The sequence below is a fragment of the Patagioenas fasciata genome, chromosome 15, assembly GCF_037038585.1.
Source record: "Patagioenas fasciata isolate bPatFas1 chromosome 15, bPatFas1.hap1, whole genome shotgun sequence".
NCBI lineage: Eukaryota > Metazoa > Chordata > Aves > Columbiformes > Columbidae > Patagioenas > Patagioenas fasciata.
In genome coordinates, this window is record NC_092534.1 from 4,906,882 (window position 1) to 4,924,771 (window position 17,890).

General features: G+C 39.6%; 1 protein-coding gene across 2 annotated transcripts in view; it reads left to right on the forward strand.

The window, feature by feature from the left end:
* KATNIP (katanin interacting protein) overlaps positions 1 to 9,977 on the forward strand; it is a 56,089-nt gene extending 46,112 nt beyond the window's left edge. For both annotated transcript variants that reach the window (XM_065851106.2, XM_065851107.2), the window contains exons 22-26: positions 1,128 to 1,267; positions 3,824 to 3,925; positions 4,581 to 4,741; positions 7,069 to 7,157; positions 8,534 to 9,977. In XM_065851106.2, the coding sequence (XP_065707178.2) occupies positions 1,128 to 1,267; positions 3,824 to 3,925; positions 4,581 to 4,741; positions 7,069 to 7,157; positions 8,534 to 8,586 (545 nt within the window). In that variant the 3' untranslated portion in view covers positions 8,587 to 9,977. The remainder of the gene's footprint in view (positions 1 to 1,127; positions 1,268 to 3,823; positions 3,926 to 4,580; positions 4,742 to 7,068; positions 7,158 to 8,533) is intronic.
* The last annotated feature ends 7,913 nt before the right edge of the window (positions 9,978 to 17,890 follow it).

Here is a 17,890-nt window from a genome sequence, read left to right on the forward strand (position 1 = left end):
CCCATTGCCTAATAAATAGAGGATACAATGAGAAAGGTAATAAAGGCTCTTTCCTGAGTGCTATTTTTATTTGTACCTTGTACGATGCATGATGAACTCGAAACATCAGGAATGGAGATGCAGGATTTTGAAATTGAAAAGTGATAACAGATTGTTTTTAAGAACAGGGGATCTTTAGCTTAGTTTTTAAATGGTTTGTCTTTACAGGACAATACAATGCTAGGTAAAGATACCTCCGCTTGTTTTGAACGATCTCCTGTTTCTGCTTGTACAGTAGTGTTGCTTGGAGATATTAGGATCCAAAAAGAGCATATTTGTCTTACTGCAGTATTAACTGGGATAATTCAGTACTGAGCCTGGAGCAGGCTTTTCTTAAACAGCTGAAACATTGCTGTGTTAGTTCCTAATTTCTTTATAAATACTTACAGAGTCAGGCATTTTAGAAAGCAGGACAAGGGGAAATTAATGGTCCTCAAACTGGATTGCTGTGGATTTATCATTCTGAAGACAGTACCATCCATCCACATTTCTTTGCATGTCTTTAATACAGATATGTTTTTAACATAAACGTTCTCTTACAGAGAAAATCTGGTTACTTCAAAAGCCTGTTCAAGAAAAGGTTTAATCTTTCCCCTTCAAAGAACTGAAAGAAGACCTTGTTAGACAGTTACTGATTTTCATCACAAAACCTGAGCACAACCTAGTCTGACTGACTACCTCCCGCAAGGTTACTTTCTTGAGATATATTTCATATGAGGAGTTTTCACAACTTTTGTGCTAAAAAAAATGAGTCTTTGTCACAAAAAACCTGTGAGGTGCCTATTCCTGATAAGGGAACTTTATTGATGAAGTCATAAATACAGATTTGAAAGTAAATTAAATGCAACAAGTTAATTTATTCCTATTTTTGAAATAATTTTGAATGCCAGAATCCATAATGGTTGTACTGCTTTTAAAAATGTGTGTCCAAGTTCCTGAGCTACTTGTGTTAAGTACTTGGAGTATTTTTAAGTTTTATTGCTGTAGTGGCAAATACTTGCTCATGGAATCTGGAAGAGCAAGTGTGAACTTTTAAATATGTTTCTGAAATGTGCTTCTCAGTTATTTGCACTTAAAGTTTTTTTCAGATATTGCTGCTTTTCCAGATAGTGTCAACGTTTTAGAAGATGTATCTGGAGACATCCGAACTCCAGACAAACTCATTGACAGAGTAAATGACACAACTGATGGCAGACATATGTGGCTCGCACCAGTTCTTCCTGGCTTGGTACATTTTCTCTTTTCATTCCATTTTAGTGATGGGCATAGATGTAGCTAGAAGCATAAAGGAAAGAGGAAGCGTGCATAATTTTTAGGTAAATTTGATATTGGTAAATGATACTAAATGACTGCCTTTTAGAAGAAGTTCTTTTTATTCCAGTTTCTCTTCACTGCACACATAGCAGCAGTATAGATTTCCCAGGTTTGTCATCTCCTGTCTCCATGCTGTAACAATAGAGGAATTTCCAAGGCTACCATAGATGTTTTTTCAGTTATGATAAAGACACAAAAGAGTTTAATATGCGTGGTTTGTGCAATAAAAACCTTTCAAATGGGAGCTGACTGGGGTCTTAAATTCATTTTTGCAAAAAGCAATGCATGTTATTCCAGCAGTGAGAATTTTTTAAATCTCATCTGTGTTGGGTTCAAATTCATATATTAGAGATGACGGACTTAGTATTTCATGTCCTAAAGTGATTCAGCCCTTTTAGAAACCTCATGTTTAACATGTGGGATATCAGATACCTAAGCAGGAAAAACAGAATAAACTTAAATGCGTTCTGGCTTAGTTTTGGGAGTTGACTTTGTTTTTTTTTTATGAGCCTGTTCTGGACATCATTAAGATGTATGTAGTTCTTAGAAGAGGGCGAATGTTGGAAGTAACAAAATTTAAACCTAACATGTGATATGTTGTAGCTCACTGTATTAGATGAATCCTTACTCCATATGTTACAGTTATTAATTAGAATATTAAAAGCAGGGAATTTGAGTCAATTTTGAAAATACTTCATTATATGTTGTAATGCAGTGAGTATAATGAAGTTAAAGCTTTGAAGTGTACTTGGGGAAACTGACCGCTTGCATTTCTTAGGAAATGGAAGGTCTGTGTGATAATGCTTGAGGCTCCAACTGTGTAGATCCCACATCTTGGATCCTGGTAATTAATTTGATGGGATGCTCAGATATCCATTATAACATCATGAATGATTGATTTGACAGCCATCTGAGTGTGCTCATGTCCTTATAAATATGTGCTTGCAGAGGCTAGTTCATTTTGGCAAAAGGAAAATGACAGTAGCTGGGATTCTAGCACAGATGCACACGCTGTTGTGTGTTGTTATGTCTGACACCAAATACTGTAGAAGAACATGAGATACCAGTTTTAAAAGGGTAAATTGATAAAGTGTGATATGCAGGAGGGAAGAGTAAGCAATTTAATGACACTTTCAGTACTTAAACTGTAGCAAATTATACCTTTTCAAGATCCACATAGTACTTTTCTCAGTTCCGTCTTCCCTGGTGTGGTTGTACAGCCAGAAGTGTAAATGCTGTCAGCCGGTTCATGATCACCCTCTGTAGCTGGGATGCTGAACCAGAGCTTGGGGATACTTAAACCCTCATTGCCAGGCTGCTTTGAAACATGCTGGTTGCCTAGAAAGCTGAATTAACTCTTTGCTATACCAGAAGGTTCGAAAGCTTTAAGGAAATTTTATATTATAGCCTTTATTTACCTTTCTAAATCTCTTTTCCTTTCTAATTCTAAAAGTGTTTTGGTCTTTTTCAAATTTATTACCAATGTAGGTACAATTTCATTTCTTTGTTCCCCTGTTTCTGATTGCTATTCTATTTATTTGCTTGGATGTATCGTCCGTCAAATTTATCATTTGCTGTTTGACTAACACTTGCTATTGGAGACTGTGCCCAAATTGTCTTCTGGCAAATCACAGATATAAACTTTTCTATTGATCACATCTACCTTTCTTTCTTCAGTAAAGAAAAATGAATAATGATTTAATACAGCTAACAATATCTTCTCCAATGCATCAAAGGATTAAAACTTCAGAGGATTCTAGATATGAAGCTTAAGATATGTTGGCCCAAAGTTGATATAGTAGCTCATAAAAGGAATACCATAGAATTAGCTGTAATAGGCAAGATTGGTTTCCTACAGCCTAATCTTTGGTCTTAACATCTTGACATTAATGTCACTGAAAGTAAAATGAACAATACCTCAAGCAATAATTGTTTAGCAAGCACCTGGAGAGTTGTCTCCACATTCCTATTAGTGTACCTCACTCAAAAAGTGCATGATTTCTGTAAGAGCTTTCAAAGTCAGGGGATACAAGAGAAATTCGAGGTTTGCAAATAGAAAGGTGGAATTCGTTCTTATTTGGTAGAAATGAGATGGATAGGACAGGACAGGAGAGGACACCACCTTGTCTTATCCTGTGGCACCTGTCTGTATTTGGTTGATGAAATCCTCAATAATGTACCTCTCTACTCCACTTCCAACTGACCAGCGGTGCGGGATGGCAAGCACAGGGGTAGGTGCCATCTTCTGATGAGTTATATGATACTTATATTTGAGAGGGCAGCTCTGGGATAGAGACAACACCTGGGAATTATCAACAGAGATGGCCCCTGAACTGAAATCCTTCGCATCAGATATCTGTTCTCTAGCTATATCTCTTTAAATACAGACCTCTTTTGAGGCAACATGCATGAGAATGTCATTTCTTGGGGGAGTTTGTGCTGTTAAATATAAACTGATTCTCTTTTACAGGTGAATAGAGTATATGTCATTTTTGATGTGCCTACTACTGTTTCAATGATCAAGTTATGGAATTATGCCAAAACACCTCAGAGAGGTGTGAAAGAATTCGGCGTAAGTAATTTTTGTATCCATTTTATGTGTTCTGGTGAGTCAGCTTGCTTGATTGCTGCACTTATTTTCACAGTTTACTGAAGTGTGATTCCATATAATCTCAAAGGATGGGATTCATCTCATTTAACTCTGCATTTAGTATTAAAATGACTAATCTATGCCAGTCATCTGTCCTCCCTTTCTTGTCTGGGGAAAGAACACATTATTTGATTTATTTTTTCTTAGATAATTCTCTTCAGGTAGGATAATGCTTTCGTTTTTCCACTGGCTATAGAGCAAGCCTGGAAGACTAGTTTAAACTACAAACCCGGGTTTTAGGCAGCTCAGGTGAGGTGAAATTCATTAATTCCTAGATTTAAGAGTGATTCACTCCAGTTAATAGAATGGCAATTATGTAAAACATGAAATCCATTTGTAATTACCTACTTGAAAGTTGCATTATAAACATAAGTGAGAAGACCAAAACTTGGGGGAAAAAAATCAAAATTCAGCAGCAAATAGAGCAAAATAAAAGATTTGAGGAAAAAAAGCTAAACTAATGACCAGACTTTTGAAACAAATGGGACAAGATGATTTCTAGTTAATTGATAGAGACAACTGCTGAAGGCAGTGCCTGATTTCTGCATGTTTTTGTTTGTTTCTTAAATATCTTTAGCTTCTGGTGGATGACTTGCTTGTGTACAATGGGATTCTGGATATGGTGAACCATGTAGTATCAGGCATCCTGCCAACCTGTGAGCCAGTGGTGCCGTACCACACCATTCTCTTTACAGATGATGAGAAGATTTGCCATCAGGAGAAGAGAACTGTTATTAGGTATGTGAGTGCATCTTGAGTGGAAGAAAGAATCTTGTTTTCAAAAAATGATTTTATGTGACTAATATCAGCAATATGTATATTGCTATAGAAAATTCCCTTCCAAAGCGTACTCAGCCTCACTTAGTGAGAAATATCCAATAGTTTTTTAGATAGTAGGATGAAATTACCAGCTTTATTTGTAAGCATTTTTTTATCACTTACTGGGATTCATGATTCATATTTACATATGTTTTTGTGGAAGCCTATAGTAATAAACACAAAAGAAAGAAGTTAAACTTCCTTAGAGAAGAAGATATTACACAGAGTAAAAAAGAATTTGAAGTTAATGAAAAAGAGACGAACATCAGAAGTAAAGAAAGTCCTCTGATTTGGCACAGATACTAAATAAGGAATCAGAATTTATTATTTTTTAAATGTTTTAAAATAATGAACTTCTTAAATGATAAATGAATTGCATTCAGAGCAATGACACTTCGAAACCACTAAGTTGGCAATCTCACAGAAAGTATGATGAAATGCAGTGAAAAATGCACTTAGATTTAGAAGGTCAGGATTGATAGGGTCTAAAAACCAGTGCCTAACAAGGAAAATAAAGATTGAAAGAATATTTTAAATGAGATTGAAAAGTGAAAAATCAAAAGCTTATAAAAATAAATGCTGTCTTATACATTGCATAGCTCACAAATAGAATGTTTTGCATGTATATCACTTGGGATAAAAGGTGACAGTTTTGCCTTCAGAAATGACACATAATTCGTTCAGAAGAATATTCAAAGATTTAGAAATAAGTGGAAGGAATGTAAGCTGTCCTGATTAAGAGCAGAAGTTCACATTTACCTGTGGGGTTTGTTTTCCTGCGGTTCTCTGAAGCATTGGCTGTTGGCCACTGGTACTGTCAGATGTTAAAATAAGTTATTATTACTTGGATGTATTGTGTTAGACTCATGTCTTTGTACAAGTGGCTGTGTTGTCATGGTAAAACTTGGAGGTAAACAATTTTTCAAGTGAAAAAGTTACTGAAATGAAAATGTCTTGAGGAAATATGAGTTTTGAGAAATTTTTTCACTGAGATATGAAAAGGAGGAGGAGAAACAAACCTTTGCTTTCTTCAGCTTAATGTCTTTCTATGAGTGAAGTTATTTCATTGGAAGCAGAGAAGCACCTGCTGAATCATAGATCTTTTTCACATAACTTCCTTGGCACATACAATATTTGTAAGACGTACATCCTTTGATTTAGTTTTAAGAAGGGTATATTTTGGGGTCACACAAACTGCTTGATATGTTTTCCAGTCAAGAACATGCTGAGTCTCTTCTCTTGTAGACTTCTGTGAGGGAGCTTTCTTGGTCTTTCTTCTTAGACTGTTTTGTAATCTTCTTTTCCTTTTTTTTTTTTCAACTACTACCCTACTAAAATATAGGGTACTTCAGCAACAGAAGACAAATCCCTCATGACATGCTGGATAAAATCCCTCCATTTAAAAAATGCTCTTGAGCTTTTATATATCGTTACTTCTGATTTTGGCCTATTCTCTTTCACATGTCACTGTTCAATAGTTTATGAATCCTGAACTTGAGTCTGATATGATCATCAATAGCATAAGTTCTGATTTACTTTGGTATTGGTTCCCTGTTTCACTCTGACAGCTTGAGACACATTACATTTTTCTTCAAAAATAGAAACCTATTTTTTGCGGTATTTGTAGAGAAAAGAAAAATACACTTATTTTTTCCCAGATGCATGGATGTTTTGTTTTTGTCTGCATGAAAGGGAGATGTTATTAGTGATGTTTTCTTTAGCTTTCAATTCAGCTCTTTGTTTTTTTTTAATTTAATTTAACTTAGAAGTCCTTACTTCTTTCCCAAAAATAAATTGTTAAAATTTTGCAGTAGCCTGCGAACAAGACTTGTCACAGTAAATGAATTTTCTTTAGTTCAGAAAATTTTCAAGTAATACTAATTACAAAACAGTGTAAAGTTCCATGTAGGGATTTTTATACCCTCTTTATACAGCACTGATTTAAAATCTCACTTCGGTTAATGTGGTTCAAGCTGTGTAGGCAGGCAAGAAAATTGCAGAGTGAATATGATATTTATATTTGAATGTGTGCCTGAATGGATGCCACTAATTAAAAACTGGCAAGAAGTCCTTCAGGTGGACACAGACGCAATGCATTTATTTCTGGATAGTCTCGTATAACGTGCTTCAGAGCTTTGTTTAGCCTCCAGGACCTAAATAACTTATTTGGTGACCTTTTCTGTGACTCTCATGACTTTTCAGAATGTTGATTATTTTGGCCATTGTACTGATTTTAATCTTTTCAGCAATCATGTGGGCGATCAGGATGTACGAATGATGAATGAAAATGAGATTGTCACAAACAGCAAAAGGAAGCAGGTTGTGGCTGATCCAGGTTAGTTCTGTCTTCTACAGTTTTCTTCTGTTCACTTTCTACAGAGATAGTATGGACAATGAACATTGTTATAGACCTAAACTGGGAAAAATGGAGAGACTTATACCTCTTTTATATATTTAGGTCTACTTTTTCTACCATAGGAAGGCAAATCAAGAATGTCATACTCTGTCTATATCTGAATATGAAAGTGGATTATATAAATCAAAGACATATGTGACATGTAGTCATAGTTTATTCCAACACATACACAGAAGTCCTCAGGAAAGAAACTGGCTGAAGAGAAACTGAGAACTGGTGATAATTGTGCAGGTTCATGGATAGCCTGTGGAATAATAGGCTCGTTGCATCCACACTGGCCTTTCAGGCAGCTTTAGAGATGATGCGTATGTTTCAGAATTTGCTGCTTGTTGCTCCTCAAGCAAATCCAAAATCCTGATTAGTGTAACAAGGGGGAAGACATGCGGACTTTACTCCTCCCACTGTCTCTCTTGTTGACCTTTTCTCTTACAAAGTGATAATTAAAAAGACAACCTCTTTTTTTTTTTTTTTTCCCAAGGAGAAAGAGTGGACTGTGTGTATAGTCTGAAGAGTCCCAGCCATTCATTATAAATTACTCAAAATAGCTCCCTAAGTACTTTACAAATTCTCAGCCAGACTGGTGTATTGAAGATTGTTTTCCTCTCCTGAGCATGACACTTCGTTCAATTAGTTCCTCTGGAAAGTGTTACAGAAATTATTTGATGGCTTTTAGTAACAGTTCCGTAGGAAAAGGATTTGAAATGCCATTGCCTGTACAAGTGCAGCTTCAAAGTTATTAGTGTATCAGCCCTAGCTGCATCAAAGTATTTTGAACATCTCTGTGCCTGTTTAACAACATCCTGGGTTCCAGTGCAGCCATACCCTATGTCCAGTAAAAAGTAACTGTCATTTGCATGGCTGTCACATCCATTGTCCAAGCATTAAGGACACAGAATGCCTCTGAACTCATCAGTTGAGGACTGAGGATTGCTATCTGCCTCATGTCTCCTCTGTAGTACTTACTGCTATCACCCACAGTGGTTGATAACGCAGATTTGCAGAATGATTTGGGTGGAGGAGACCTCAGGGTGTCCCTTCCTGAGGGAGGGTCCCATCTCCTACTCAGAACAGTGTCAATGTTGAATTCAGACCAGATTCCACAGGAAAGTGATACTTGGGAATGTGGAAAAATTGGCAGCACTCAGTGTCAATGTAAGGAACGTTATTGAGAAGAGGAGCTGAACTTTCGTTCTGGGATGGGGTGAGAAATGGGCATATTTCTTCCTCATTTTAGTCTGTGGCTTCACTGTTAATACAGGTACAGTCTTAAAACAGCACTCAATTTTCCTTAACAGCTTTGCGTCCAAAAACCTGCATATGTGAAAAAGGACAGAGGAGGAAAAGATAACAAGGGATTGTGATTGGAGGGACCTGAATACATCCAGCCCTAAATAACTGCAATCTAGATGTCCAAGATATTTATCATCCAAATGGAAGATTTTCCATATCTGCTGCTGCTGGACCACCTCCTGCCTTATGAGAGATGTTTTGTTTGCTACAGGAAATTTTCTTCAGTAATGAAATTTAAAGCAGGAATTCATTTTTCTGTTTGTTTAAAATTGTTATTATCTGTCTGGGTTCCCTCCCTCCCCCCCTTAATTGAAAATCCGGGGAGGAAGGAACATAAAGGAGTGAGAACCTTGTTGCTGACAACTGTTCCTGCCGAGTACCAAGAACCTGGGTGAAGCAGGCTGATTATAACAAGAGGTCTCTCAGAGTATTTCTCAAGCTTTAATTCTTAAAACCTGACTAATGACAAAGCTCCTCACTAGAAAAACAAACCAAACCAAACTGTCTGCTTTGTTTCTGATGCCTGTAAATAGTTCTTTGGGAAATGTAGTTACTAGAGGAAAGACTCTTTACCTCTGTTTGTGGGCTGTTCCTGACGTCTGAAGAGGTTCCCCTGGGTGTGGAGAAGTGTGATGAATGCTTTTAGGAAGTGGAGATCAGGAAATGGCGTTTCTCAAAGTTTAATAAGTAAGTCTCAGCTGTCACTTCTTACATTTTTTGCAGTGAAATATTTCTTTACCATGAAAAGAGCAAAAGAGGTGTATTGCCTGAAGTGCCATTGACAGGCGCTCTACACATTCTTCAGAGTCCTCCTGCTACAGAGCAATGCTCTTTCCTCCTGTTTAGCCTGAATTTGGTTATATGAACAAGGAGGCTGTACCTCTGTGCTGCAACAATCAGATCTCTTGCCAGCAACATACCATCAGTTTTGAGAAACGGTAAATGCATTTTAACTTGCGGAAGGTAACGAGTGAACTGCATTTTTTTTTAACACAAAATACTCTGCATTTGTAGTAATTTAAAGAAAAACTCTAACCAAATAATTATGATGCAGGATTTGTAGCTATGCAAATGTACTTTTCTCTGAAAATTTGTCAGTTGTGACAATCTGTAAATCTCCTCCATTGAAAATTCTTCCTTTCTCATTTAGAGCTCGCTTGTTCTTTCCAGAGAGAACTGAACACTCAGAAGTGGGTATATGTTTTAGACATGAAACAGAGAGATACTCCTGCAGCTCCTGATATAGGGCCAAATGTGCTGCCTCGCTTTCTGTACTAAGTCAGGAGTGCAATATTTTGTATATTGGCTTATACGAACCATATTACTTAACTATTTTTGGCTAAGCTGAAAAGACACAACATAGCAATGTATCTCAGATTTCTGTGTGTTGTTGGAGCAACAAAAATGTATTTTGTACTAAATACAAACACTTTACTTCTAAATGTAAAATTGTGTATGTGAGTATATTGTACCGTGTTTAAAGGCTCTTCCCAAACTGCGCTGACAAGTGAACCCTCTGTTGTTCTCAGAACTGTCACGCTGTGTTTACCAGTGTAGCTTTACCAATTTTTGCTCCAAATCAGATAACCATTACATGCAGCTCCCAAACGAAGAAGAGGACATGCTGAAAGGACGCTCATTGGTAGGGTAAAACCAAATAGAAATGTATGCCTCTGGAAGACGAGAGGCTATTGCAGGGTTTTTATGACACAATCACAGATTTGCAATGTAAGCAATCTCTAGATGAGATTAGACCTGTCATATTGTTTGTTTTTTCTGAGAAAATTTTATTGAATGTGAAGAGAAATGAAATCCATCGTGTTTCCTGGCACAAAATAGCATCCTTCTTATTGATCAGAAAAGGTATGAGTAGGAGAGGACTTCCTATGCTCATCTGTCTTCTCCATATCTGTCTGGAGCAGCGCAAGTCCTATGCGATGGACTAATGATTTTTTCAACCCTAATCCTTTGAGTTAACTCTGGGTTTTGTAAATTATTGCCAAGCACTTGGTCAAGCTCAGATGAGTCACAGTACTCTCTGCCGTCTGGTACTCTGCCACCAACTCTTCCTCACCGGTCAGCTGGTAATTCAGCCAGTTTTCACACCTTTTGCCTTTGGAAATCTGGATCCAGTGCAGCTCGCCTGGCAGAGAATATTGGCTTGGACCTTCTGCCAACCTCTCCCAGCGGCTCCTTTTACCCACAACTGCCACACTGTGGAAAGACTGTGAAATCTTTAAAATATTTCCAAAAAACTGTTGAAGTTGTGGAACATCATCCCCTGCAGTGTCTCTGTCTGAGGGGTTTGCCAGCCTGCTGGCTGGGCTGGGGTGACATACGCCACCAAGGCAAAGCCTAATGAAGTCCTTGATTCTAGTCAGTCAAATATAGAAGGTAGCATGATGTTTACAAAATAGTTCTCTGTGGAGTAGGAGATGTCAACATTTGCCCTTGTAATTGGAGCTGAGGTGTAATGACCCTTTATATAATAAAGTCCCTAGTCAGCCCTATATGCTCAAATGTAGATACTCAACTCATTCCCACAGTGAATCGGGGTTAAAAAAGGAAGTTTTAATCCATTTTTCACCTTTTTTTAACTAAGTACTCACAAGTAGATTTAAGTCAGACTGGCATTTACAGGAGGGAAAAAAGAAAGAGTAAACACACAATCAAGAAAATCCCCGCAGAGCACTTCAGTCGATGCCAGACAATTCCAGCAAGAGTAATTCAGCAGGAAAGTGCACGGTAAGATCATTCGACATTGTCAAAAGCATGACAAAGGAAAAAGAAGGATTAATACGAATTTTTGCTAAAACCTTTTATGTAAATTATTAAACTTTGACCCAGTTCCAATTTCTGGGCCACTTTTATGTCATAGTTACTCACCTTTACCTGTTGTGACTTGCTTTAAAGGGGTTTGATCAAGATAACAGAAATGAGTGAGTTTGTCCCACAATGACGCTGAGAAGGGCAGAGGATAAAGAAATGATCTGTGAGGAAGTACATGTCATGCTGCCTACTTTTTGATCTTTAAAATGATATTTTCTTCAGTTTTCACAGTGTAATCTGAAAACTGGGATGCCTGAGAAGGCCTGCAGCTTCTGTTTTCAGTTTCTGCCTTTTTGTGATTTAATCCAGCAGAATTTAAACAGCAGTGAGAACCACCTGTCTGTGGAGAGGGGAACAAGTAGGGGTGCAGACAGTGTAAGAGGCAGCATAGAAGACCTCATGGAAGCCCTCTTCATTTTGGAGGATGAACGCATATGAGCTACATGGGGAGCTACATACAGCAGCTAAATTAAACAGCCCTTCTCATGGCTTAGGCTGGACCTGGACGTAAAATTGCACTACAGCATCCTGCTGAGGTGATGCTGTTTTCTATAAGATTTCCTGGTCCTGCTGGACTTCTACCACGTTCCTGGTGTGTTGGTCATTTCCCATAGTGATGTTCAGTGCTGTCATTACAAGGATGTGTGCCAGACTGATAACATCTGCAAGAGCCCGACAGTACCGGTGAGTGACTGGGTGTTGTGAGACTGGACAGAGATCTTGTAAACCTGGTAACATGTGGGACAACCAGAGATACCTGTCAGTGAGGATGAGAGCAATGGCTGAGGGAAGTTGAATGCTGAGTCTTCAAACCCTCTTACGTTACCAGGAAGAGCTCACCTCTCAGCCTAAGCCAGGTAAGAGCAAACATGAAGTGCTGTATTGACATCTGAATTCTGGCTCATGCAAGGGATCAAGTCTGCTTTTCATTTGGTTGAGTCAATGGCTTTTACTCCATAAGAGACAAGAATTTCCCATTCCCACCTGCTGTCTGCCTCAGTAATCCTCACCATTGGATTCATCTCTATACTGGCCTGGGGAATATTGCAAGTGATTAGAGTCTGAAGCATCGCGGGGGTGAGTAGGCACATTGCGTGGGGATGCCCTGGGCTGGCCTCCACATTCTGGGGCTACCGATCCAGGAGGCTTAGCTCCAATGGGAGCTGCTCTGCTGATAAGAGCAGATCTTCTCCCCTATTCTTCAAAAAATGTGAAGTCCAGAACATGCTGCCTGGTAATGGTTTCACCAATACTATAGATACTGTACCTATGCACACTACAGCATTTGATGCACCTTCCTGTGTTCCCTGTTAGCTTTTTTCATCGTGTCTGTCTTTTAGCTGCATCATTATGCTTAGAAGGTCTCTCCTTTTGTCTTCCAAAACAATCCTGAAGGTCCCATTCAGAATTATTCTTTGTCTTGCAGGTGTGACCAACCTGTTTTGTTCCTCAGACATATGTGCTCAGATGTATTGGAGCATTAGTTTCATTTCACCTAGTTTCCCATCTGTGGGCCCCTTGCTGTCTGTGGTGTCACCAGCCCCTATGGTCACAGCACAGTGGCTCCTGTTTGCACAGGGCCCGTGTTTCCAGGGGTGCCGGTGCTGCATGTCTGCAGCTTGATTACTGTCCCTTCAAAAATGCCGCAGAGATAAATGTTCATCTTGGAGATGTGCACTGGCGTGACTCCTCTAAAGAGCACAGAGGGGCATAACATACTGGAAGAATGTTTGCTTCCATTTGCGTGCTGAGGTCCTGCTATTCAGAGCACAAGGAGGGTTCCTGGTTCAGTGGTCTCTTTGCCCATTTTTGTGACTATTTGGTTGTTTACTGAGAAATGACTTACAATCCATGTGAGACACAAACATCCCTTTATCATGCAGCTTGTATCACCCTAATGGAATTCTGTCAGCTGAGGATAAAATGTGGACTAAGAAAGCAATTATAGAGTGAATCTCCTAGCTGCAGGCCGAGCCGAGAGATGGGGACAGAGTGCCCAGCTGGAGTTATTTCCTGTCCAACTGGCCTCTAAATCTTGCTGGGAAGAGATCAATTTTCCACCCTTGTCTAATAGCACCAGCCCCAGTCACTCTGGCTCAAGACCCTGTGAAGTGCAGCAGTGTTCAGATCTAGGCACAAAAGGAAACATTTGCGATTTGCGACTTGTTCTTACTGACCTAGAAATTACTGGAAAAGGGGAAAACATGGCTACAGACCTTCTGTCTGATGACAGTGATCAGTGGGGTAGAAGTTTCCCAGCCTGGGCTATTGCTTCCAACACTGTTTTGGCTCTAATTAGAAGAGGAAAACCACCACCTCATGATCTGCTAGCAAATGTGCTGTGTATTTCTGAAAGGTCCCTATTGCACAGTGAGATCACAGTGAATTCCTGCCTTTAGCTTTCAGCTTGCTCAAGCTCTCCTTGGTGTGACTAAAATCAACTTGACTCACGAATTCTCAGTGTGTGTCTCTGCTCCATTGCTCATGGGACTTTGCAAACTGTCAGCACGCACAGATTTTGTGCAGTTTTCCCGGGAGGATGGGCATTCTGGGGAACCATCAACCAGGGGAGATACATCAGACAGATAGAATTCACTTGTGCTTGGCTCTTTCTTCATACTCATGTGTGATCGGTTGTTTCAGAGCTCAGTTGCTGGTGCTCCCTAGCTGATCTGGATCTAATTGGCAAAGGAGCTTCACAAGGGTTTCTGAAAGTTCATTACTCTGGACTAAGCATGTGGAGGTGAATGTCAGCAAACACTAAAGGAACTTAGAAATAGCGAAGTCTCCACCTTCTCAGCAAAGAAGCCAGTTGCTATCTGCATGTCTTCTGGCCCTGACAGAGGCAGGGGGTGTGTGCCATGCTAAAGAGAAGTTTTAGATCTGGATTCTTCATCTCAGAGTCATTGTAGGGGCCAGGAGGAGCCTGGTATGCAGCTGCTGCCTCCTGAGAGTGTGAGCCCAGCTGAATATTTTGGACTGGACTGATCTCCAAACTGTGTACCAGTCAGAATAGCTGGAGCTAAAATAGTTGTTGGTCAAAGGCTCTGATGGAAAGCAAGTGTGGTAGGCATAAGGGCAGGGGAATATAGAAGAAGCTGCTATGGCTTTGAAGGTTCCTCAGGGAAATGACTCTTCACCCAAGGGGAGGATTGTACTCAGGAGAAGAAATGGTCCCTGTGGTAAAGATAATGAACTTGGAGCAGCTGAGCCCTGTTATCTTTTTCACTAAGATTTCTCTTCTGCCTGATGGCAGCATAAGGTGGCTGCCAGAATAGACATTTCTGTCTGTAACAAGCTGGGGAAAGAACTTTCATCTTGAGCAAGAGAGAGCTTTCATCTTTCATCAGAAAGGGCAAGGGCTGAGGCAGCACCAGCACAGCAGCTTTCCCGAGCGCAGGGGGTGGCTGTCAGGAAAATGAGTCGGCCAGCACAGCCACGGCGGCTGGGACACTCGCTGTCACCCGCCTGCTTGCAAGTGTAAAACATGATGGTGCTGTTCATGGCTCTGTGCTCCCATTCATCAAAGATTTTCCTGACTGCTTTCTGCAATTACACACCTTTTCTTTTTTTTTTTTTTTTTTTTAATTTTTTTATTAACCCTACAAAAGTCAGAGCAGGTTACACAGGGCTTCATCCCATTTGGCCTGGAAAACCTCTAGGGATGGAGGCTGCACAACCTCTCTGGACAATCTGATTTAATACTTGACTGTCCTAATAGGGAAAATGTTTTTCCTTTGACGCATCATAATTTATACTTTCCCCCACTGATTAAAGGTCTAGATCGGTGTGGATAAGACTTCTGGCATTGCAGGAAGGTCATGTCTGCTGTCGTCATCTAGCTGTGTAATAATAAATTCAGTCTCCCAACTGTAATTTCAGATTTGCAGATTAGCAGAAGTCTTATGATCTGCCTCTTTCCTGGTCTGCTGGAGGCATTGCTAAAAATAGAGTAAGTAGCAAAGCTACCTGAAATGCTGTAAGCCTAAACAGTGGTAAAAACTAATCTGCAATGAATGTCAGTTCTAGCTTATTTCCAAAGGAATGTTTTTGGATGGCTTGTTTTATACTAGAAATTGTTTGGTAAGAATAAGTTGGTGAACAGATGAATCAAGCTGACATTTCCATTACCAACAGGAGATCTGTCTGTGGCCAGAATTCATGGAGAAGGGTGTGGGATGATAGTAAGACTTTTCATTATGTTTAATATTGTCAGAGAAATGAAATAGCTTCTATTATTCATTTGTCTGGGATGGTGACATATCTGAATATTAACACAAAACGGGAGATCTGATCAGAACCCACTGACCCAGCAAGACATTGATATGTATTTTAATCACTCTCTTTGAGGCAATGAGAAAATGTACTCTTCACAATAAAGCTGCAAGAAACTCAGCTTTGCATTTCTCAGTATAGAACCTGGGTAGATCCATGCGTGATCTGTCCTTTTGTGTTCTGTCTGAAGTCCTCTGGGATCCCTAGTGGTATTAAGGCACTGAGGCCCTGGAGAGATCTGCACCTTGGTCGTCTGCTTGTGGTTTGAGAGTAAGGGTTGGGGGATGACTTGCTGGATGCTTGTTTGCCTGTCAGACTCCAAGGGAAGGAGATAACCACCTACAGAAGCATATGGATATAAGAAATGGAAAAGGGTCTCCAGAGGCAGTATCACCTTGGGAAACAAAGACTTGCAGATTTAATGTGGGAATTGCTAAAGACAATTTGGAGTGTGCGAGAGGAACTAGGTATATAAATGTATAGAGAACACATCACGAGAAGCAGGCATTTATGTAGGAAGAATGGAGAAGGGATTCACGGTAATTAATGGTACCACCCAAATCCTTGTGACTCAGATTTCAGTACCGATGATGCTGATATAATATAAAGATATTGACAGTTGCCTAAAACTATTTCTGCTATATTTTAAGCCATAAACCAGAAGGGCCAGTGGACTTGTTTTGCAGAAAGCATTCACATTGTGCAGGGATATTATTATTAACAGTATGAAGGGGTAAGCATGAGGTCATAAAATGTATGATTCAGTGACTGACTTTGACTGCAATTATGCATTAGAGATATTAATGAGAAGTCTGAAAAATGAATTTGGCAGTGCATGTTTATCTAACCATAGTAAAGAGCCCTCCGAAAGAGTGCCACAGAAACTTTGCCATTTATCTTGTTTTTCCACTGATGCAGATGTAAATGAAGTTTCTACAGGCTGATGAGCCTGTGGAGAGCTCCTGTCCAGACAATCTCCCAGCACAGTGCTGCTGGGAGAAAACTCCTCAGATTTTCCTGTGGTTGATCTACAATGGATTCCAAGGGAGAATGTTTGTATGGCTTCTATCCTTTTATTTATTTATTTATTTATTTATTTATTTATTTATTCCCAACTGTTGTCAGCTGATTGTTGTATCGCAATGTTTTAGCTTTTGCAGCACAGATTTTATTATTTGGTTTCTTTTACTAGAATACTGTCCCATCAGAGAGGTTGGACCAGTTGACCTCCAGAGGCTCTTTCAAGCCTAAATTATTCTACAGTTCTATGATCAGTACCGATTAGGACCCTTTGTTTAACCTGACTTATCTGCTCTAGAATCTCTTCTGCCAACTGATGCCTACTGAGCTCCAGCACGGTGAATATTAATAGGTTGCTTATTTAACACAGTCAGTCAGTACAAACCACAGATCACCTGAGACTGGAAAAAGTATTCATGTCCTCGCACTTCTGACTAGACATCTGCTCCTGGAGGGGACACAGGGGAAGGCAACCTGTGCGGTGGCTTTTTGGTCCTCGGGTTACACGCAGGGATGAATACATAACAGTCAGTGCGTGTCGCTCAAATAAGTGCAATACTAATGAATCTCTGGAGCTGGGTATGACTGGAGAATAGCAAATGTAATTCCTACAGTTAAGAAAGGAGACAAAAAATAATTTGGTCCAGTAGCGAGTCTTCAGACTTGAAAGTACGTGTTCGAGGAAGAAAATAGAGTTGTATAGTTTAACGGAGAATAGAAGGAACGCAACATGGATTTGCGGAATAATTTTTCACTATGTGTCTGATTGCTTTCTCCATCTCGATACAAGTAAAGGTGATAACATTTTTGGGAGAAGGCTTATTTAGGCTTAGGAGCAATGCAGACACAGTGCAAATCAGTATGAATTGTCCAAGAAGAACAATGGCTGAATCTTTTTAACTGTCAGAATAACAGGACTGTGTAATTCCCTTTCTGTCTGAACACTAGGCAGCAAAACCTGAAGTCTTAAAACAGAGCATGCTTGTAACAGGACTCATTTCTGGCAAGCACAGGAAAAGTGAAAGCAAAAAAAATTGCTTTCTGGCTTGTGGATTTAACATACTGCTGTCTTATTGTTGCTTTGCTGACTCAGTTTTCTTACCCTCCAAGAAGAAGGGCTCTTTGTGCAGTAGCAGATGTTCAGCCCTCACCCTCCTATTGTGTTAGGAGGCGGTGAATAGAAAAGATAGACTGGACACAGAAGAGCTCTGGGAAGACAGCTGTGTTTCTGTCCCCAG